The sequence below is a fragment of the Strix uralensis genome, chromosome 1 (genome assembly GCF_047716275.1).
Source record: "Strix uralensis isolate ZFMK-TIS-50842 chromosome 1, bStrUra1, whole genome shotgun sequence".
In the NCBI taxonomy this organism is placed as follows: Eukaryota; Metazoa; Chordata; class Aves; order Strigiformes; family Strigidae; genus Strix; species Strix uralensis.
The window spans coordinates 12,235,502-12,259,367 of NC_133972.1; the positions used below are offsets into that span (position 1 = coordinate 12,235,502).

General features: G+C 37.9%; 1 protein-coding gene across 1 annotated transcript in view; it reads left to right on the forward strand.

Annotated features, from left to right (window-relative positions):
- Window positions 1-23,866, forward strand: part of SUGCT (succinyl-CoA:glutarate-CoA transferase) — a 334,540-nt gene that overhangs the window by 45,748 nt on the left and 264,926 nt on the right. The window contains exon 8 of the mRNA XM_074891208.1: window positions 5,459-5,602. Coding sequence (XP_074747309.1) covers window positions 5,459-5,602 — 144 coding nt within the window. The remainder of the gene's footprint in view (window positions 1-5,458; window positions 5,603-23,866) is intronic.

Genomic DNA, 23,866 nt, shown 5'->3' on the forward strand with positions numbered 1-23,866 from the left:
TTGTTGTTGTAGTGAAAACTTACTCAAGTGCCTTTAAAATCATACTGTGTGCTTGTTTGAAAGTTACTTTGAAATAACCATGTATTATTAATAGCAAAATCTTCCACATTCTACATTTATGTTCATGTGACTGAGTTGTGCTTAAAATTCCACAAAACTAGCTCTGAAAAAAGTAGAAAACCTTGTTTCAGTCAGCATGTAGAAAAGTGGCCAAAGTAAAGATGAAAAAAGAATCTTACTTTTTCATGCTGTTTTTCTTCGCTAAACCTTGAATTATTTCTTGACCAGATAACATGTAATTAATATACTAAAAGTAAGATGATCATTTGAAGCGTACCCTAGTAAACTGGAGTATGATTTTTTTTTTTCTTAAATAAAAGTGAAAACAGTCTTATAAAAAAAACAGTTAGATGATGTTGGTTTTGTATTGCATTGCGGTAGCTATAGATAATCAGCATAACATCAATATAACAGTGCTCTGTGGAAAGTGCCCTTCAGTAAACAAGCCATTGAATGTGCTTGAAGGATGGTTTTAGAGGTATCAGCTGATGCAGAAGACAAATTATAATGAATTTGAGCAGCATCAACAAAACATCGACATACATCACTGAGGTGCTTAATTTTGAGATATGTTAATACATATTTACAGCTCAGAAGGCTGCGTGGTGCTTAGTTGCTGACTGGGGTTAAACCACAACACTCACAAAGCATTTTAATAATGGGATACTAAAACTGTGTCCTGTATCTGACATTTGAAAAATGGATAGAACTAACAGCAGTATATATTCCATTTTAACTTAGAGAAATTCCGTGTTGCAAATTTTAGTTTGTTCCAACCATCTGGCTACTGATTTAATGCCTCAGAAAGCAGTTTACTGTTGTAGATCACGTAACTTTATTGCATACTGAGGCTGTGCCTCCAGTCAGTAAAGTCTTATGATTAAGCCATGAAATCAATCTATTAGCAACACAGGATTTTGAGCAAAACTTAAACCTTTATTAAGTCTGCTCTGTATGTAACATTCATTTTCTTCAATACTTTATATTTCATGTGACACTATAATTTTTGAGGCAGTAAAGAGATCACAGTGGAAGAGATAGAAGTTTCTGACTAAAATGTGGGTGTTTTATACAGGTTATCTTTTTATTAAGGACATAAAGTTAGTGTAATACAAATGAGGAATGCACCACGGATATGCAATAATACCACATTTGGCACACAGTAGAAACCTCTTGAAAGGGAAACAAGATCATATGCTTTATACATCTGATTTCTAAGATCTGAGAGAAGATTCCTACATAAAGAATTTCTGAATAGCTTGTTTTTCTTCTTTTGCTAGGAAATGTTGTTACTGAAATGACTTAATGCTGATTTCTTTGAAATGCTTCTGAGCAAAGTTCTGAACCTTGAAATCCAGCGATAACTTCTGAGGCATTGCAAAGTTACAGGCACAAACGACCGCATTAGTTCTAGTGTTGTTTTTGCTGCACACACATTCAGTGTGCAGTAGAATGCCATCTTTAAACCATGTTTTCATGTGCAGAAACCTGCATGGAGTTCAAGCTTTTGCACATGTGCTTGATTACCTCTGTATTAGAAATGTATGACACCTGTGAAATTTGAAATTCTAGTGTGTTTATGAAAATTTGCAAGCAATAGTGGGGAATCTGTTTTGTGTAAATCTGTACCACAAACCCATTTTGAATGAAAGTAGTTGCTTCAGGCCACATTCAGTTTTTCTTTACATAAATTAAAATATGCTAAAAAGGACAAAGTTTACACTGATGACACTTTTATTGTCCTGGACGACATAATTTATAGATATTTCCTGGTTAAACACCACATTCATATTTGACGAACAGAAAACTTTTACTTAATAGATACATCAGTGCCAGATGAATACCCCTTGGATGGGAATTTCCGACTCATTAAGGCAATAACTTGAAATTAATTAAATAAAAACCAATTTGGATACAAATCCCCTTCCATCTCCAAGTGGATTATTACATGCTATTTTCACTGTTCAGAGTATCTTTATGGTGGTGCATTCTTTCTTGCTGAAGAAACATTTTTGTTTTACTGAACACGAGACAGCAAGACATGATTGGGATCTACAATACCAGAGGGGCCATTCTTCAGCTTAAAACCAAACAAACTGCAACAAAAGAGTACACATGGTGTATAGCTCAGAGCTGTTGAAAAATATAGCCATTGCTGGTTCATATTAGCTTCAGCAGCTATTTCCCATCTGTAAAGACTACTGGACTTAGAATACTTTTATTAAGCATGTCATTTCAGAACAATTTCTATTTTTAATGGATCATTTTTATATTACTGGTGTAAGTTTGGGAAGAGAAATTATGTCAGAAGGCAAAAAAAAAAAGACTCAGAAAAGGAAGCTTCCGAAATGTGTTGTGGCTATCTCTGGGCCAGAATGTGTTGACAAACCGTAAGGAATTTAGTAAACAGCAAAAATTAGAAATAAAAATGTAAACTGGTGGTAAGATTGAGCAAGAGCAAAGTGCAGTGATGGAAGAAAACGTCTGCTGTACTGGAGTGAATCTTCATCTTTTCAAATGAGAAAAGGGCATGTCCTGGTGCTGCCCCTAATTAGGATTCAACCCAGCATGGCAGCTTGGTTTGCTTAAAGCACTTTCTCCCTGAGTAGGGCCTCATTTTGTCCTTCTACCAGAGCAGTAATACTACTTTTGGCTGGCAGGGGTGGTGGTGGTTGTTACTTTTAAAATAATTCGCTTGAATAAAAGCTACTGTATAGATCTTTACTTTGCTCAGGGAAGCAGTATAACTTTAGCTACACACCTGTGCTATCAGAAGCTCCGTCCAAAGGACGGTATTTCTCTGTGTGTAGCTTTATCCTTCATATAAAGCAGCTTCATCTCCCTTGTTCTGCAGGATAGAGATGAAAACCTGAATGAATCCATTTCACACTACTTACATCTATGCACCCTGCCACAGAAAGGCTGATTTATGGCACAGGTGGGCATTCGAATCTGCTTGAAGGGTGAAAAATGGCAGCTACTCATGGATCTTGGTAGAAAGGCCAAGGAAGAGTAGAAATTGTGTGGACTGCTGCAGAATTATAGGTTGTGAAGTGTTAGGATGAAGTAAAGCAAATGTGTTAAAAATAACATAGTGGTATAGTGCTAGTAGTTTGTAGGAGTGTTCTGTAATGGGAAATTGTGAAAGTATTTTTAGAAATAAAGGTGAACTTTTTACTGAGGCAAAGGAAGTGTTTGCTTTAAAACGTTAGGTAGTTCAAGTACTTGATGAGGAAAGTGCTGGAATCAAGGCTTGAGAAGACAAATTCATATGTAGCAATCTGTTGAGAGAGTCCTGATTTTCATATGTTCAAAGTGTAGTTTTCTTCATCAAGGCTGAAATTAATGACCCTTTGAAAACAGTGGGAAGTGTTTTCAAAATAAGAATGTTGCTGCACATCTGTTTGCAAAATCTCAAGTTTTTTTGATTTCTTCTCATCCCAGCGTCTTGGCTGTAATGAAGAAAGAATAATTTAACAAACTGAGAACTTGCAGCAGACAATATAGGGGAAACGTTGTTTTTCATTTGTATTTCTCAGTGATATCTCTGAGGAGCAAAAAACTTCTCATGCTAATTAGTTTTCTCAGTAGGCCTGTGCATATAAAAATAAAGAACTTCCTTTTCTGTGTTCCCCCACAGTTGGGTGTAAGGAGAGTGGTAAATGGATGGAACCTTTGAGTTGTCCTTTCTATTGGGAAGCTGGAGTAGCTTAGCATAGAGCGTGGAGAAGGAAGGAGTAAGAGTTTCTTCAAAAAAGAAGTACTTCCTAAAGCAGTGTTAACTTAAGGATGTGTAGTTTATACATCATCCTTAATATCTAGGCTATAGATAGTCACAGATTAATCCTTACTGCAGTTTGAAAGAAGTAACTGAGATTTAAAAAAAAATTGTCATATTTCATACAGATTTTATAATTTTGTTTAGTCACATTTATGATATGAATAAAATAGCAGCCTTTTCCATCTTACATAGAAAATATTGTACTATTGCTTTTTTATCCCAGAACTGACCTATTACTGCAATTGATAATGCAATATGATAATATTTTTCTTAAAACAATTTTTAACTTGTAAAAAGTATCGACTTCGACTTCGACTCAGTATCGAACTTAGGTAAATCTTGTTGGAGTGCAAAAGAAAAAAAAATGGTGAAAAAAAGGTTCAAATTATGTGAAACCAAGACACTTTTTTTTAGTAATTATCAGTAAACATAATTTGCTTGCAATCTTAAAGTGTGATTACACTTAGCAGTTTAGACATGACTAATTAAAGTAATTCTGTAAATTCAATTTTGTTGAATTGATGATAGATTAGCTTAAAGGCGTTTATGGGAACTTTGACAAACAGTTATTGTTTATCAATTATCCTGATTTTAAGTTGGCTTATGGCAGACTGACTTAGGTGCTAAAACTCTGAAACAGTTCCATTAGCTTTGCGTTGCTATTTGTGGACTGTACTTCAGGGCAAGCAATTGCTGTCAGAATCTGAGCATCTGAGCTCAGACTTTTCAAAGCAGGACATGGGAGAACATCTCAGAGGAAGCACTTTTAGGTTCCTATAGTAAAAGCCTACCTTGACTGAAATTAGAAGTTCATTTTGACATTGATTGCAGAGGGGCCGTATTTAATGCTAATGATTAGGGAAGTTCTAAAACACGTGATCTAAAATGAAGATTCTTCCCTTGATGTCAGAAACAGGGATGTCATACTGAAAAGGGTATTTGAACCAACAACTTTCCAGTGATTATTGGTCAGATGGCCAAGAATTTGCATGTATTTACATGTGTAATGTGTACATGTATAAAGAAAACAAAGTTGTATTTGTTTTCCTACTAGAAGCCTGCAGTGTGTATACTGGAAAATACAAAACTGAGATTTGGCTGGGGCAGGGCCAGAAGAGGAGGGAGAAAAAGAGAGTGAGAAGAGCAACGCAATATGGTTCTGCCTTTCAAACAGACATGCACCCAGTTTAGCAAACTGTGGAAATCCTTTAGATCTTTGGCTTCTAGGCATCATGAAATTCAGTTTTCACTGGATTCTCTTGTCCCTAACAGTATCTCTTTCCTTTTAGTGTTGGTGAGTTTGAAGCATTTAGGGCAAAAAGTAGCGTAATAAATCATTCACAATTTGCAGTCTGCAGCGTTGTGAAGTTACAGTATTGTGTAGGTACTGCAAGAATATTTGGTTTTCGGTGGTAGTTTTTATACTTCAGTTCACTCAAAGATACTCTTATTTCAGTTTGCAATGCAGAAACTTAAACATTTTTTTCAGATGAGTCTTGCATAGAATGTACTAGAACAAAAAGTAATGTTTTGCCTCTGCTTGTTTTCTCCTTTTTTTTTTTTTTGTTGTTTTGTTTGTCTTGTTTTGTCTTGGGGTGTTTTCTTCTTTTTCTTTAGGATGGTGAGCCAGTTAGACCAGGAGTAGCCATGACAGATCTTGCTACTGGGTTGTATACATATGGAGCAATTATGGCTGGTTTACTTCAGAGGTATAAGACGGGGAAAGGACTGCACATTGACTGCAATCTCTTGTCATCTCAGGTAGGAGTTTTAAAAAAATTGCTTTTAGTTGTGAAGGTGTTTGAACCTAAGAGTACCATTTTGACATAAATTAATGCAAATTAGGACAACTAATGACAACAGTAATAATGACAGAAATGGCATTAGTGACAATCTCCTTATTCTGCCACTCTGGAAGTGACCATTTTATATGACATGGTTATAGTTGCTACTGTATTGCATTTGATTTTCACTTTTTACAAAGGTCCTCCGTGTTGTTTGAAAACATGGGTTAATCAAGGTTTATAATATCCCTGAGATTGTAAGTAACAGTTATAGTAGATAATTTCAGATAGACAAACATAAATGGTGAAACCACTGTTGGAAGGGAGGCCTTGACACTGGGTAGTATTACTACCAGAATGACTGAATTGTGCAAAATCACTCAGAGTAATCAAGTATCACCCAAGTGTCAAAAGTAATATAATCTAGGAGGTCTGCCTTTTGGCTTTGGGAATTAAAGAATAAAGTAATCTTGAAGATGCAGCATTTTCTCTAGTCACATTAAAGAGAAATCTCATCAAAATTGTAAAGACAAAGATGTTTTGGTCATGAAAGGTACACCATATACCACGAGGAATGAGAATTTTAAATTGTCTTTGAACATTTAAGCACCGTGATGATTTATAATTCACAAAAAATGAAGTGATGTTGGTATGAGGTGCATACGATCGGGTGGTATGTTGTCTTGCTGATGTAGATACCTGCTGGTAGCAACTGGGTATCTGGTGCATAGGAATTTTTGTGTACGTTTTAAAACGTTCATCAAAACTGTACGCAGTACTGTTAAAGCTACTGAAGTGCTCTGTTCTTTTCATCTTTATTCAGTTGTGTTTTTCTACACATTATACCAGTCAGTACAGTTGAGAGAAGATAGAGTGCCCATTGCGCAAAATGTTGTCCTTGGTATGAGCAGGAGGTTGGACAGGATGACCTCCAAAGGTTCCTTCCCACCTACGTTATAGTATGATAATAATGTTGGGACTAATGATTGAAGTTGCTCTTGTTTAAATACCTACTGAAATCAGATCTGGAAAGGAGGGGAAGCCCTTGCTGAAATCAACAAAGAATTTTTCATTTGTTTCAGAAATGTTTGTAAGGACTGAGCTTTTCATCATACTTATGTATGTTTGTAAATGTTGTGTCTGTGTTTGAAAAATGTAATAAGGTTTAGAAAAAAATTTAAATGTATGTTAAACTCTTATTAAATATTTTGTATATATATGGAAGTATTTTTTTTGTTTAAAGTATCACAGTGCTTTATATTATGGCAACTTCTCCTTGACCTTTGTAATTTCTAATTTTTATTAAAAGGACTTCTGGTAATTTCTATTAATTTCCAGAGTAACTCTTGTTATTTTTTGATTCCTTGTTCCACTGCTTTTTGCTTTTTTTTTTTTTTTAATGGAGCCTTCTTGATTATTTTTTAGTATTTTATCAAATGCTGAATATAAGAACAGTTGACGTTGAGTGTTGCTGTAACTCTCTAATTTTATTTCACCTTACATTGTCATCTCATTTGTCTTTAGAATCTTTTTCCTTGGTTAGGACAGACTTGGCTATGTACAAAAGTGTTCTCATATTGCAAAATTTCCATTTGAAGTTCCACATCATCATTCGTCAGGCCACTCACTGGCTTACACAAGAAAGGCAGTGAAGACTTGGGATAGATGTTAGTGAAAAAACCATGATATGTGTTGTTTGACTTCTATGTGTTTAGCTGAAGGAGTACTAAATGGTGAAGGGACAGTTTAGTGATTTTTTTTTTATTGATTGATTTTTTATTATTTTTTTATTGATGATTGATTTCTTGTTATCAAATTATAGTTATCCAAAAGTTAAGAAGTAATTCCATACATGCATACTCTTATTGCAAAATAAGTGTTTTTATTTACTTTAGTGTTGAGTAAATGAAACTGAAATAAGTTGGTATTTTGGAATAGAGCCATATTCAGAAAACAGCTATTTTGTTTTAGATAACCCTATTCAGTCCAAATTAACTTTAGGGTGTTGGCCTGAGACTGTAAAGAGAACATTTATTAAATTGGAAAAAATATTTATGGATGAGGTGCTGGGATACCGAAAAGAAACCCATGTGATCATTCCCATTAAAAAAATGTGTTAAAATGAAGAAAAACATAACTGACAGCTCAGTCTCTCTGAGAACAGCTAGTTTTCCTACAAGAAATGGCTCTTGCAATACTTCTGGTGGTAATTTTTTTTAAAAGGAAAGTTAGATAATTGCTGCGATACGATCAGGTTCTTGAAAGATCCATGCTTTCAAAGGAATTATGGTTTTACATACCAAGCTGAGATATCTAAAGCTAGCTCTTCTTCATTTGATGAATGTTTAAAAAGAATGGCCTTTTGAAGTCTCTCACGGATTCTGCCAAAACAATAAGGATCCTAAAGTTGTAGATTTTTAGTTTGTTAAGGTTCTTGTTGCAGTTGATTAATGGTGGGATCTAGAGGTCAAACAGATGCATCATGATAACTTTTCCTTCAGTGCGAGTCTCGCTGGAGTGTAGTATTTTCCAGTGAGAAAAAAGGAATCTTTTTTCTGTGTGTAAAACAAAAGCACTACTGAACCGTCCTCCTATTAATAGCGTTACGACAGCAGGGACCTGTATGAAACTCTTGGCTTTTGTCAGTATTTCATGCACTGAGCTAATACAGCAGCATGCTTGAACCTTTTGTCCATCCCTTCATCTGAACTGAGAACCGTGAAGCTGGCCTATACATATGTCTTCATTGAGCAGTGTTGATGACTTTGACTATGTCAGATAGGGAAAAGACCTGCAGGGTTAAAGCACTTAGGTAATTAGAAATCCCTGAAAAATGCTCAGTGTATTTTATGGAAAAAAAACCCTAGCGTGTACGTATCCATCTATGTCTGTGCTATCACTTTTCTGCATGCTTTATAGAAATGAAAGAGGATTATTTAATGGTTTTTTTTGGGGGGGGGGGAGTGAGGGCTGGAGGACGCTGGTGATACTAATTTCCTGCACAGATATGGTAGCGACAAAGAGCATTGACCTGAATTCAACTGCCAATGAAAACGATCTGAAGCTTTTTAAATAAATATCCCACTGACTGGCAAGTTTGTTTCGTATTTAACTGGTCTGTGTAGAACCAAATGATAAGTAAAATCCTGCTCTCTAAAGAAATTATATTTTTAGAATATCTTAAAAAGACATCTTTCTTTCAAATTCTGTATATCATACATTTTTGCCCTATAGCTTTATAGCAGCAGCTTATTGCTACCAAAGAGGATTTCTTTCCCCACAATATAGAATTCTAGGTTTTTATTGACAAGAGAGATACGGTGACTGCTAGGATGTGGTTTTGCAGTGAGCACTAACTTTCTGTATCTCTCATCTATAAACTTTTAACCCATGTCATACAATTCCTTTGAAATTTTTGACTTTTAGATGATTTACAGTTGTCAGCTCCAGACCTTTCAGCATCTAAATAGTGTCCTTTAGATGATGCTAGTAAATAAGAAGGAAGTGGGTTTTGGATTTGGTTCCAATTATGCAATTGTGCCTTTTCTTCTGTTGTGGCTTAAAAAAAAAAATCTCTTGGAAGTTTTAATATCCTTCCTGTATTTAATTACAACCAGGCTCCAACAAATACTGTAATAAGTTGGTTTCTCTTGGATTGAAAGTCTGCAAGAAGTATTTTACATTGAACATTTCTGCAATTTTGGAGTGTATTTTTTTTCCCAGATTCCACAGACAGGATAATGTGGTTAATACTGTTTGTATTATATGATTGTTCATCAGACACTTCTCTGCTTCTGATTATTATGTTTTAGTTTGTATTTGCCATAGCAAACTCTTAATCTTCCCAAAATTTTGAAGTGACCTTAGAAAAGCCTAACAAATTGGTATAAATTATTTTCTATATTCCATCTTTGTGCTTTAGTTTGGCAGTTAGTTTACTGAGATAATGGTGAGATTTAGAAACTATGAGTTTTTGTTCCTGCATCACTTTTTCCCAAGATGATTGTGTATAAGGCTATCTGTTTAAGTGCTTTTAGTGCTCTCTATTCAGGGCTTTCATGACATGTCTTTTACAAATTATTGAGTATAGGTGAAACTGGTAACAATTACATACTGCCTGTAGGATATATATGACAGCACAGAATCCCTGAGTAGTAACTTGTGTGAGAAATATCAATCTCAAATACTGTTCAGGTGTCTTGACTGTATCTTGTTTCACTGCTTGCTAACTGAGAGCTGTGAGTTGACTGAATACAGAAAGAAAATCTGCTTTTTAAGAGGTCATTGCTGCTGGTGATTTCGGAGGCCAGCTAGGACTATTATACAGTTGTCTTGTTTTTGGGTATGGTTTGAATAAGCAGTTCTTTTTTACAAGCTTATAAAGCATCATCTTTGCAAAACATTGTATTCTTCATCTCTGTCATGATAAATAATTGTGTATGCGCTGTATGGAGATGTCTTTTTCACTGCATAGCTCTGATATGGAAAGATAATAAAATCTGAATTAATGTGAATGTTTCTTTAAATATATACTGTGCATTAAACACTTTTCTTGGCTACCATTCTTGATAATTTCCATTGAGGACATCAGTATAACTAAGAACAGAATTTATCCCTTGGCGTTTTAAGTAGTCGGAATTTTATTGAATAGACCAGAAGACCATACTAACATGACAGTAACTCAATTTAATATTGGCCTCTGTGGAATGTGTGTTGTGATTTCTAATGATTAGTTATGCAAAAAGTCATTGGTAGATCATACTCCAACTGGATCTTGGATTTATTTAGTGGCTTCCTTTACTCTGTAAAAAGAGTGCATACCCATATTGCAAGGGAATTTCTTCTTTAGCTTGCTATCTGACAGTAAATTCTGTGCCTTTTTGTCTTTGCTACTATTGTTTTTGTGCTAATGAAACTAAGCCTGAATGTGTTGCAGCTTCATTTTCCTATGTTGAGTTACCTCTGTCATCAATTAGAGAAAGACTAGGAAGGAGATGGAAAAAATATGCCCCTTTAATACATAGAAAAACCAAAATGGCTATCTGAAGTGGATAGGGGAGAGAGTTTGAAGCCAAAGGAAGACATTTCTTTTAATGAGTTTATTATTTAGATGACCTTTGAATAAGGGTGTAATTCTGGAAATGGAGTCAAGGTGTTTGTTGTAGTTTATTACCAGCAGATCATATTTTGGGATTGTGCTCAGTATTAGGAAAAGAAGGGTAACCTGCATAGTTCAAAAGAAATGGGAATGATTTAAGCAGCTAGTAGCAGAATAAGCACCTTTAGTGTACCCCAAAAGCTCACCCCTCCCTCTAAACTCATGGAAGCCTTCAGAAGTCATTCTGTAAATTGGTCAAATTTGGATAGGGCCTTTCAACACCTTATGCGCTATTTATTTATGTAAATAACAAGGAAAGGGCCTGTAACTTGATGGAAGAAGTTTCAATTTTATGTCATGGAAAATTTTAAGTTAGCAAACCAACTGATTTCTATGTGCAGTTGAACCTCTGGAAATCTAATAAACCTTAAATGTATGTCATTTTTGGGTATGCTGATGGAATGCTAGCTAAGGTTTTAACACTGCTTGGTTTGGTCACCTCAGGTAGGTCTCATTGAAATTTCTCTATAGATTATAATTTATAAAAAAGGTGAAGTAAAGAATGATTCTGAAACAAATTTGGACTAATGACTTCTTTTTAGTCTAATGGAGTTCTGCTGCCATGACTCTGTGTTTCTCCATGTTTGTATTATTCAGCACTGTATTGTTTCTGGCTCATGAATTAAATTGCAAACTCTTTAGCGTAGTGACGTGTGATTAGGCCAGTGGACATAATACATTAGTTATGTATTATATTGTAGTGAAAGCTAGAAAAAACCTTGTTCAGACTCTAAAAGTCAGAGTTCAGTTAATTGTAAAAATGCTTTGCCTTCTTTGGAATGAATATTTGTAGTACTAGATTTCTCTGATAAAATGTGTGAAGTTATTTTCATTCAGGCTTACTCTGTAATATAACATTTTGTTTTTTTGTGGTACTATTTAAATATTTTTGTAGATGAATTAAGGAAAAACTTCCTTCTTCAGAGAATCATTTACAAATTTGTTGTCATTATTCAAAATGCATGATCAGGCGGAAGTGCCATCTTTTGACTCCAGACTCATTGGTAATACTAACCCATTTATTTCTCAAATCAAATAGAACTTTGGACCATGTTTCTCTGACTTGTATGCTGTTTAACAGCTTGGTAGATGAACGACATCTGCATTGCGGACAGCATTAAGGTGCTCGAAAAAGCATTGTGGGTGACTGAATGGTGGGTGTTCATTAGCACTGCAGAGGCACATATAACTCTGTGCATTGTAAAACAACCTATTTCAAACATTTCATTCAATTGCATGGGTTTGTTTCTTGTGTCATCCCTGTAGTGCATTAGCACATAAGTACTTAATGGGCAGTGTCCAGAGATCTTGCAGTGTTACAACTAGTGTCAGTGTTGTTCTCCTGAAGTAATACTGTTATGACCAGAGGATATTGAACTGTGATAATAGGGGTGGAGTATTTGCACATTTCTCACCCAGCCAAATAGACATGTCTCATTTCTGTACGTGCCTCCCTATGTATCAAATGAAAAATCTAAAAATCTACCTGCTTGCAGTGCTGCAGCACAAGCTGTTGAAACTACTATTATTTTTGTGGAGGGACAGTTCTCCACAGATTAGATGAAAATGACATTGTCAGGAGGAGACAAACACACTTAAGATTCTTTTTTCTGTGCAAGTATTCATGCTGATAAATGTGGAGACAAAAAGATGAGTGCTGTAAATGGCTAGGTGTATGCATATTTTCATTGTAAATGGCACTGTTTCTAATGATAAGATCAAAAGTGAAAAGTGGCTTAATATGGCTGCTTTTGGATGTTGGCAGCTTTCCATGGAAAACCATCCTTATTACTGCTTAAATAAAACAATAGATTCCTTCACAAAGTGTATGTAGCATCCAAATTGGATACTACACTATTACAAATAATAAGAAAAATTGCTACAGTTATTCTGATGCCTGTCCTCACAGGTAATTAATTTTTATATGAGCAAAATCTGTTTGTCTGGATTTTATTAGTATGTTTTGCTCTCTTCATTCTCAGCTGTCAAATATAGCTACTGGTTTTAGAATAGAATAGAATCGTTTAGGTTGGAAAAGACCTTTAAGATCATCAAGTCCAACTGTTAACCTAGCACTGCCAAGTCCACCACTAAACCATGTCCTTAATAGTCACGTCTACATGTCTTTTAAATACCTCCAGGGATGGTGACTCAACCAATTCCCTGGGCAGCCTGTTCCAATGCTTGACAACCCTTTTGGTGAAGAAATTTTTCCTAATATCCAGTCTAAACCTTCCCTGGTGCGACTTGAGGCCGTTTCATCTTGTCCTATTGCTTATTACTTGGGAGAAGAGACTGACACCCACCTCGCTACAATCTCCTCTCAGATAGTTGTAGAGGGAGATAAGGTCTCCCCTCAGCCTCCTTTTCTCCAGGCTAAACAACCTCTCAGCCTCTCCTCATAAGTTCCCTCAGCTGCTCCTCATAAGACTTGACCCTTCACCAGCTTTGTTGCTCTTCTTTGGATACGCTCCAGCACCTCAATGTCTTTCTTGTAGTGAGGGGCCCAAAACTGAACACAATATTCAAGGTGCAGCCTCACCAGTGCCGAGTACAGGGGGACAGTCACTTCACTAGTCCCACTGACCACACTATTTCTGACACAGGCCAGGCTGCTATTGGCCATCTTCGTCACCTGGGCACACTGATGGCTCATATTTAGTTGGCTGTCAACCAACACCCCCAGATTCTTTTCTGCCAGGCAGCTTTCCAGCCACTCTGCCCCAAGCCTGTAGTGTTGTGTGGGGTTGTTGTGACCCAGGTGCAGGTCCCAGCACTAGCCGTGTTGAAGCTCATACAATTGGCCTTGGTCCATTGATCCAGCCTGTCCAGATCCCTCTATAACGCCTTCCTACCCTCCAGCAGATCAACACTCCCACCCAACTTGTTGTTGTCTGCAAACTTACTGAGGGTGCATTCAATCCCCTCATCCAGATCATTGATAAAGATATTCAACAGAACTGGCCCCAGTACTGAGCCCTGAGGAACACCACTTGTGACCACTGCCAACTGTATTTAACTCCATTCACCACAACCCTTTGGGCCCAGTCAGCCAGCTTTTTACTCAGTGAAGAGTACGCCCATCCAAGTTGTGAGCAGCCAGTTTCTCCAGGAGAATGCTGTGGGAAACGATGTCAAAGTCCAGGTAAACAACATTCACAACATTTCCCTCATCCACTAAGCAGGTCACCTTGTCACAGAAGGAGATCAGGATAGTCAAGCAGGACCTGCCTTTCATAAACCCATGCTGACCGGGCCTGATCATCTGGTTGCCCTGTAGGTGCTGTGTGATGACACTCAAGATGATCTGCTCCATAACCTTCCCTGGCACTGAGGTCAGACTGACAGGCCTGTAGTTCCCCGGATCCTCTTCCGGCCCTCCTTGTAGATGGGTGTCATGTTTACTAACTTCCAGTCAACTGGGAACTCCCCAGTAAGCCAGGACTGCTGGTAAATGATGGAAAGTGGCTTGGTGAGCACTTCCACCAGCTCCCTCAGTACCCTTGGGTGGATCCCATCCATGCCCATAGACTTGTGTGTGTCTAAGTGGCGTAGCAGGTCACTAACCCTTTCCCCTTGGATTTCGGGGGCTTCATTCTGCTCCCTGTCCCTGTCTTCCAGCTCAGGGGGCTGGATACCCCAAGAAAACTGGCCTTACTATTAAAGCCTGAGGTGAAGAAGGCATTAAGTACCTCAGCCTTTTCCTCATCCTTTGTTGCTATGTTTCCCCCACATCCAGTAAAGGATGGACATTCTCCTCAGCCCTCCTTTTGTTGCTAATGCATTTACAGAAACATTTTTTATTGTCTTTTACGGCAGTAGCCAGATTAAGTTCTAGTTGGACTTTGGCCTTTCTAATTTTCTGCCTGTATAACCTCATAACATCTTTGTAATCCTCCTGAGTTGCCTGCCCCTTCTTCCAAGGGTCATAAACTCTCTTTTTTTCCCCAAGTTCCAGCCAAAACTCTCTGTTCAGCTGGGCCGGTCTTCTTCCCCACCAGCTCATCTTTTGGCACATGGGGACAGCCTGCTCCTGTGCCTTTAAGATTTCCTTCTTGAAGAATGTCCAACCTTCCAGGACTGCCTCCCAAGGGACTCTGTCAATCAGTCTCCTAATCAGGCCAAAGTCCGCCCTCGGGAAGTCCAGGGTAGCAGTTCTGCTGACCCCGCTCCTTATTTCCCCAAGAATCAAACAAAATCTATCATTTTGTGACCGCTGTGCCCAAGATGACCTCCAACCGTCACATCACCCACAAGTCCTCTGTTCACAAACAGGACCAGTGGGGTGGCTTCCCTAGTTGGCTCCCCCACCAGCTGTGTCAGGAAGTTATCTTCCACACACTCCAGGAACCTCCTAGACTGTTTCCTCTCTGCTGTGTTGTATTTCCAGCAGACATCTGGTGAGTTGAAGTCCCCCATGAGAACAAGGACTAGTGATTGTCGGACTTCTCCCAGCTGCTTATAGAATATTTTGTCTGTCTCTTCGTTCTGGTTGGGTGGTCTATAACAGACTCCCACCATGATATTGGCCTTCCCCCTGATTCTCATCCATAAATACTCAACCCCTTTGTCACCATCATTAAGCTCTAGACAGTCAAAAGGCTCCCTAACATACAGGGCTAGCCCAGTGCCTCTCCTTCCTTGCCCATCCCTTCTGAAGAGTTTATAGCCATCCATTGCAGCACTCCAGTGGGGCCAATCATCCCACCATGTTTCCATGGTGGCAATTGTATCATGGTTTTCCTGCTGCACAATGTCTTCCAGCTGCTTCTGTTTGTTGCCAGTGCTGTAGATGCTCTTCAGTTGGGCTATTGATCCTGCAACCTTTTTGAGAGGAGAAGCCCTCATTCCTACGTGACCATTCTCAGGTGCTTCTGTGGTTTCTAACACATCAATAACCCTTGTGTCTTTGCTGCTGTGTGGATCTCCATCCCCTACCTCCACTGAGATGGCAGACCAAAGGACCTTGCTAGCACCCCATCACTCAGTCATTGGCGTGCTGCCCCCAGGCTTATCTTTAGCGAGCCTGGTTTTATCCCTTTCCCCTTCAAATCTAGTTAAAGCTCTTTCAGTGAGCCCTGCTAATGTCTGTGCAAAGATCCTTTTCCCCCTTTGTGACAGGGGTACCCCGTGTGTTGCCAGCAGGCCTGGTGGCGTGTAAACCGACCCATGACCAAAAAGTCCAAAATTCTGCCCATGTCACGGGGCTTGGAGCCAGGTATTGATCTGCTGACTCTTCTTGTTTCTTCCCTCGTCATTCCCTGCAACTGAAAGGATAGAGGAGAACACTACTTGTGCTCCTGATCCCTTAACCAGTTGTCCCAAGGCCCTGAAGTCTCTCCTGATTGCCCTTGGACTTCTTGTTGCGACATCATTGCTGCCTACCTGAAAAATCAATAATGGGTAATAATCTGAGGGCCGTAGCAGGGTAGGAAGCTTTGTCTTCACATCTTTAACCTGGGCCCCAGGGAGGCAGCAGACTTCCCTAAAAAGTGGGTCAGGTCTGCATATTGGGCCTTCTGTTTGCTTCGGAAGGGAGTCTCCTGTGACAATGACCCATCTTTTTTTCTTTTTGGAAGCAGTTTTGGTGCAGGGCACAGGACAACTTAACCTGGGTGGCACCTGCAAGCCAGAGGAACCACGGTCCTCGTCATGGCTTGGTTCCACTCGCAGAGCCTGGTACCCGTTGTGCAGGGGCAGCCAGGGAGGTGGGACGGTCACAGAGACGAGGTGTCTGCTGCGCCGGACAGGAACTTGTCGCCATTGCCCCCTGTCCCTTAAGTCACGATGTTCAGCCGGGCGGAGAGGGGACAGGGAGTCCTCATATCACGCGCTGTCTGCCTGTTGGGCCTGTCCCAGGGAAGGCAGGGTGCGGTTCCACTAGTCCATCTCTCTCTCGCACCCCCTGATGCTCCTCAACCTACTCACCCCCTCTGGGAGCTCTGTCACTGAGCGGAGGAGCTCCTCTCCCTGGGCTCACCTCTCACAACTCAAATTGTTCTGTGTTTTGCAAGTATGCTTGCAGTTCTTTGGATGAATAGAAGCCACTCCGAGAAGTTGATCTGTGCTATTTTCTAAGCAATCCATGAAATACAACCAGACATCATTACATAGAATTAAAAACCAGAGAAGTTGTAATTCATATTAAATGCATAGGTTCTTGGTGGAAAAGGTTATAATTAAGGAATACTATAAGAAAATGTGTTATAGTGTTAAAAAGAAATGTGTAAAATGTAGGAGAAGAAACTTTTTATAAGTTGAAATTTGCCTGGACTGAGTAAAGCTGTGTGAAAATACATAGCGTAATGCATGTAATATTTCAGTGGATCTATATTCTTTCTTCAGAGAAGATGAAGACTTGAGGAAATGATTGTAGAAGTGTAATTTATAGTTAAGGTTGTCTGATATGTCTGTTATCAGAGTCTGATTTTAGTTTTTATAACTTTGCCAAAGTTTTAAATGTTTTGGCTGAATTTTCCATGTCATGGAATTGCCAAAAAGTGATTTGTTTTCAAAGTTGCTATTAAAATGATTCATCTGTTTCCAGGAACAAGTTATGGGAAAATACGTTGATGGGCTTTTTTTTTTTTTTTTCCTCCTGAGAAACTTAGTGCCTTCATTCTTTGGAGTGGAAACTTGAAATCTGGCAGATGAATCACCCTCGTTTCAGGGAAGTGTCTTTTGAAAGGAACTCAGGATGGCAGAAGGTGCAATGTGTACAACATATGATGTGCATAAAGGCTGGTAGGGGCTCTCTAGGAGATTTGGTGCAGTGTTTGGGCTGTGTATTCCTGAATAAGTTAAAAGTAAATATTCAGTAAGTACCTACTAACTAACTGAGTCAGAAGTTTCATAGAAAAATAATATAGGATGGTGTGGTTAAGGTTTGTGTAGAAATGCACCAAGATCTTGCCCAGTGTACAGACTAACTTTGGAGTTCTTGGGTTTTTTTTAACCCAAATACTCTCTTTAACAGATTTTTTTTTGAAGTGATGGATTCCTTAGAGCTGTTCCTGTGTTACTATGAAGCTGAAACAAGAATTTTTCAGTGGTTGAAGTAGTATGTTTTTTTACACTCTCAGAAAAAGCTTATTAGTATTTTATTTTAATCAAGAAAATGTAATTTATTCTTCATTTTCAAATGTTGCTTTCTTCAACCAGAGCTCATTTAAAAGAATTTTTTTTTTCTCTTTCATGCCAGTGCTGGCTAATAGATTCTATCATCAGGATTTTTATTTCTGATCCTTCACCTAAGAGTAATCTGAGTGTGTGTAGGTTTGTTTTGTTTTGTTTTGTTTTTTTCCAGTGGGGACTAAGAAGAGATAGAAGTCTATTTAACATTTACTTTATCTTGAAACTGTGTGCTGAATAATACATATTTTTGGAATTTCAAGTCCTACATCTGTGAGTTACATCAATCTTTGCTATTGTTAATACTAATTGAATCTTACTCAGGAGATGATCTCCATGCTGTGGGAAGCACAGAAGCATTCATTCTGGTCTTTTATAAGCTCTAAATAGCTCATTAAAAAAATCATTTGTAGATCAGTTCTTTTTGTTGTTACATTGCATTGAACTCAGTTAACAGTTCCCTGCTACGCAAATCCCTTGAGTTTTTGAAGATGCCTCAGTTTCTCTATGTATTCTAAACTTTTTAATAAAGCAGGAGTTGCTTTCAGCCATCATTTTCACACTAAAAATGTATCTACACAGTTGTGCACTTTAAAGTCTGTTTTGCTCTTTCTAGCTTTCTTCCTCTCTGAGAATCCATGTTCAAAATAGGGTTTTGAAATACATTACCTTTGTTTTTCTCATTGCATGTATCTTTTATTGTTTCTAGTTCATTAAGCACCTCCTAGCACATCATTCCTGGTGACTGTGTGATTCGCTGTGTGCTGTTTGATCAAGTGGCTAACTTTAATTATCAAGTCCCACAAGCTGCATGTGATTATTGGCACAGAGTTGGATACCTGCTTAAGTGTCTGGTTGGAAGACCCTAAAACATCACCTAAGATGAGACCTGTTCTAAAATTGATTTTATCTTTACAAGATTGTATTTGTGGCTGGGATTATACCATTTGCTGATGGTTCAGTGCCAGGATTTTTCTTTTGTGAAGGATGAATTCATGATCACGTACTGGAGGTTCGTATTAAAAGAAATCAGCATCACTGGGAATAAAACGCCTTTTACCCAGAGCACAGTGTTCATAACATGACCACAGACCTTTTCTAAAGCGGGTGCAGACTCTTTAATAGTAAGCTTTGGCCTGTGTGATACTAGTATTGCTTTTTTAGTTAGCTTTTGCCGACCAAAGTCATTCATGACCTTTGCTGGTCTGCAAAGCACTGATTGAAAGCAGCCTACAGTACTACTGAGTCTTGAAGGGGTGGGAAAATACTATGTGGAGAGGCATTATGAATTCAGTTATGAATTCAGGAGATGGTCAGACCTGCTGCCTTGCACAGATGTAGGGACATCACTGATGAATTTGTAAAATCTTGTTCCTTTGCGGGCAGTGGCTTTGCTGTGTACTTGCAGGTGGGGCTGTCTGCCTGGCCTGTGGGCGTATGGCACTCTTGAGCTGAGTTTTAGCTCCTGCAGAGCTCTCAACTCCAGGCTAGACGGGAGGCCCTTAGGTGCCCAGACATAAGGTGATGTGCATTGACAGCTCCTGGGAAGGCTGTGGCTTCCTGCCTGGTCCCTGTGGAACGGACTGCCTTGAATTGTGGCAGCTTTCTCGCCTCTGTGCAAGGCTGTGGTTCCTGCCGCCTGGTTCATTCTTTCAGGAGTTTGAAACACAGTTGCCAGTCTCAAAACCAGTAGAACAGCACGGTTCATTGTGGCGAAGTGCCATGTCCTGAGCCAGTTGGGTCAGTGCTGAGGATGTAACATAAAACATGTGTGCGCTGTCTGTGGCAGCAGTGAGGTGACTGCAGACTAGTAACAGCTTGTTTCTACTCTCATTAAGCCTTGTGGCTAAATGTAGTTAGACTTCAACTGGAAGAGTGGGGTTTTCTTCTAAATGGAGTGGGGTTTCCTTGGTAGCGATAGAGGTTTTTGGTTTTCATGGGGTTTTTTTAATGAAAAAACCATTCAAGATGTAAGAGCCGAGGGTCACCCCATGCACATGTCCATGGAAGCAGCTTCAGTACAGATATACAAATGAGAAGGGCGACAGGGGGTAACTGCAAAAAATTAATCAAACTTGAATATTGATTTATTAGCATCAAGATATTTATTGCAACATGCAAAGGGGAAGACATGTAAAACAGTAAAATCAGTCCTTAGGTAAATACCAGCATGAGATCAGTGATTTTAAGAGAGCTTTGTTCGTGTACACTAAATGAGGATTGTGGTCTTATGTTCAAGTTTTTCTCATGTAAAATCTTTTTTTCCATGTCACCAGAAGTATGGAGAAGGTGTAAGTGGAAGATTACTGGCCTTTGAACAACAGAAGCCACTGAAATTTTCCAGGATGATTGTTTTTATATGTATATATATATAAAATATGTTATAAATTAATATTTGGATTACTAGTTCAGTAGTATAGCGTAAAATAAGTTATCTGTGCTGCTGTAAAACACCCGTGTCTCAAAGTTCCTAAAAGACAGTCTACATGCCTGCTTTAAGACAAAGTAAACAAAGCATGAGAAAAAAAAATAAATTAAGTTGGCTAAGAGTCAAAGCCTTGTTAAGATACATGACAAGAAAGCAGACACAAAATTGGAGGGAGAAGAAAGTAAAGAATATAATTAAAATGTTATTTTCTCCTCTTTCCAGTTACCTGTCGTCTTTTGTTATTCATATACACTTGTTGAACTTGCATGTAAATGATTGATTGACGCAGTGAACTCATCGTAATAAATTATGTTTGATGTGCTATCTTGAAAAAAATCTTTTGAAATTCTGTCTCTTTTCTTTGTCTGCTCACCTTGTGGCTTTTAATATCTTGTTTCCCATCTGTCGGATTCCATCATAAGCTGAGCATAACTTTTCAGACCTTAATGCAGCTCTCTTTTTGTTCTGGTTTAAGTAAGTATGTAACGCAAATATGTGATTTGGCCGTCAACAGTAATATCAGAAAGGAATGTTGAAGTGTGTGTTCCTTTTATTGATGTGAAATAAATGCTTATCTGTGTAGATATTTGATAATACGTATTTGCAGTGCATAGATCTGTCTCTGCAAGCAAATGAATACAGAGGTGTCTGTATCATTGCATTACATCTGCTTTAATGTTACAAGTCCAAAGGTTACTTTTAAGGATTAGTTCTTAATTAAAGGAGAAAAGAAATGGGTCTATAAGGTTTCAGGAAAGCAGTTTTAAATAGAGATTTAAAAATACTTAACTGAATATGCACTACAGATGTACCCAAACTTCATTTTGAGAGATTGATTGTACTATAGATATTCCTACTGCAAGAAGTGTCTCTAGCAGTGAAGTCCTGAGTCTTGAATTACAGGGGAATTTGAAGAAACAGACGTGTTTTGTTAAAAACATTTTTTTCTAGGGGATTTAATGTCTGTGGAAATGTTCACTTGGGATATCTCTTTTATGCTTATAGTTCAGCAGTTTGCTTAACAACCATAAGGTATAGGTAGATAAATTCTTTGTGTTCTTTATTAAGGATATAAAATGTCTATGCTGAAAAGTTTTTTTGGGTAGTTCTTTTTTAGTGAGAGTAAATCTTTGGAGAGACCAGAGAGAATGAACTGAGCCAGGAAAAGAGGAAAGGGAAAAGCACGGTATTCCTGGGACTCTCTGTAACAGTTTCATGGGAATGTAGAAATAGAATTGTCTTTTAAGTCTGCTGAATTAATTGGAGAGTTATTATGAAAGGGGCAAAAGGCCATAGAGTTTGCTCAGCTAAGTATTTTTATACATAAAACACAAAGCACTGAAATATTTACTTTGAAGTGGTCAAAGTTTATTTGGAGGATGATGATGATATTACTATTACTACTACTAATTCTTTTTGACTGGCTGATTTGACTATGAACAGGGTACCTAGCTCAGAGGAGGATATGAAAGGGAACTAAAAGCCTTTTTCCTTTGTGATTTATTGAAAAACAATAAGTAAACCAGTTTCGGCAGGATATGTAGGCATATGCATTCCAGCAAGTGATTGGTACATTGACTGAGATGGAATTCTTCTTCAGACTAAGTATCATCGTGAAGTCTAAGCAACTTTTAGTTCCAAAATTGCTGTCTTTACTAAGCTTCTGACTTCCCTGGCGTTTGCTGTCTATTGCTGCTGAAACAAGTCTTTGAGCAGAAGGTTTAGTGGTGCAATTCCAAAACCTAGCGAGCATTATGTTTTAATTCTTTTTTTCCTATTGTATTGTGAACAAGTGCTTCGGAGAAATCTAGACGTGTATTTTCCACTATTGAAAGAATTATGTTCATCTCATCGAGAAAGCTGAAGCAATTTCCAACACTGTGTTAGAAGGATTGTTTTTAAGGATGAAAGTTTTCTTGTGAAACTTCTTGTGAAGAATTTTGTCTATGAAACTCATAGGTCTATTTCTAAAGCATAGAATATAAAAAAATAAATGGAATGAAATTTTGGCTCCATTATATTCATTATCAATATTTTAGGATTCCTATTTCACTAGGTTTTAATTCACTATGTCCTTCCCAGAGTTAAGTTTGGTGTAGTGTTTCCTTCCAGAAGTGTGAGGAGTTAAATGTATGTATCACAGAGAGCATCCTTGTGTCTTTAAAAGTAAAAGCCCATTGTAGTGGATGCATCTCACCTGTCAGTGAAATTTGTGTGGAATACAGCAGCTGTGTAGTGTTGCACACAAATACAGAAAAATATCTAATGATTAATATGTCATCATCGTTGCATAGGCATTTGCTGTGATAGAAAAACTATCACTATGGAGTGTGACCCCAAATTGAAAAAAGATGAAACGATGGGTCTAGGGTATGTGTTATTAATAAATAACACACGTCCGTGACTCATTAAACTCTCTCTGTAATAACGGTGTGTTTCATTCTATGTTGCTGAGGGAAGTTGCAAACCAGAAGAAAATGTCCTTTCTATGTAGTCCCAGATCCATTTCCTTAATTGCTGAGATTTTCCTGGGGACTGAAGGACAGACTAGACATTGTTCAACGTTCTAGCTGAATGAAGTGACAGTGGGCTATCATAAACTGCAGCTGAAATCCAACTACAAAGGGTTTTCCAACAGTACTCAGGAATAAGGCATTGTATTTGTAGTTAGTTTATATGGATATAGTTTTTGGCAGCAGTTAAATTCTTATTTGCTGTATATTTGCCTAGTTTTTCTGTTGGACTAAATCACTGTATCCATGATTTACAGTTAAATATTTGCTTGAAATGTGAGAGTGACATATTCACATTGCCTTTTGAGCATATATGGAGAAAGGAGAAGAAAGTGAAATGGCATTCTTTTTCTAGAAATTCTGATATAATTCACATATTGGAATATGAATGGTGGACTGAATTAATTACAGCGTGTTTTGATGTAGATTAGACTGATTAGTAGGCACAGAATAGTGTAAACACTTGGATCAACATAGCAAATTTCTTCCATCTAGGGGACAAATATGAAGAAAATAACATTTTGGGGAAAAAATGGTCACATGACCTATTGTTTAGGCAAGTACTGGCACAACCAGTTAACAGTGTAAAAGAAATATATTGTGTCTGGTGAATTAGTGATAACCTTGCATGCTAACTGTAATGCTTTATTGTGTTACTTGGCTTCAGATAGTCACACACTGTATTCTCTCAAAGAAATAAGAATAAAGAATCTGCCATTGATTATAACAGAACCACTGATTTTCATGCATTACGGCACCATAAATGTTCAGTTCTTTTTCCTAAGATACATTTGTGCTTTCAAAGTATATATTTATCCCCTCAAATTCTGGTTACTAAATTAGCATGCCGTATTTTTCACAAAATTAATCTTTTTCCAGTTTTGTCTGTCTGACCTAATAACTTGATAAATCTCTCCTTATCTTCTAATGGCAGATGATTTATCAAGGCCTACCACTTAATTAATATTACAGAGCATGTGGGGAGCTGAAGAATTCAGAAGTATTTTCCAT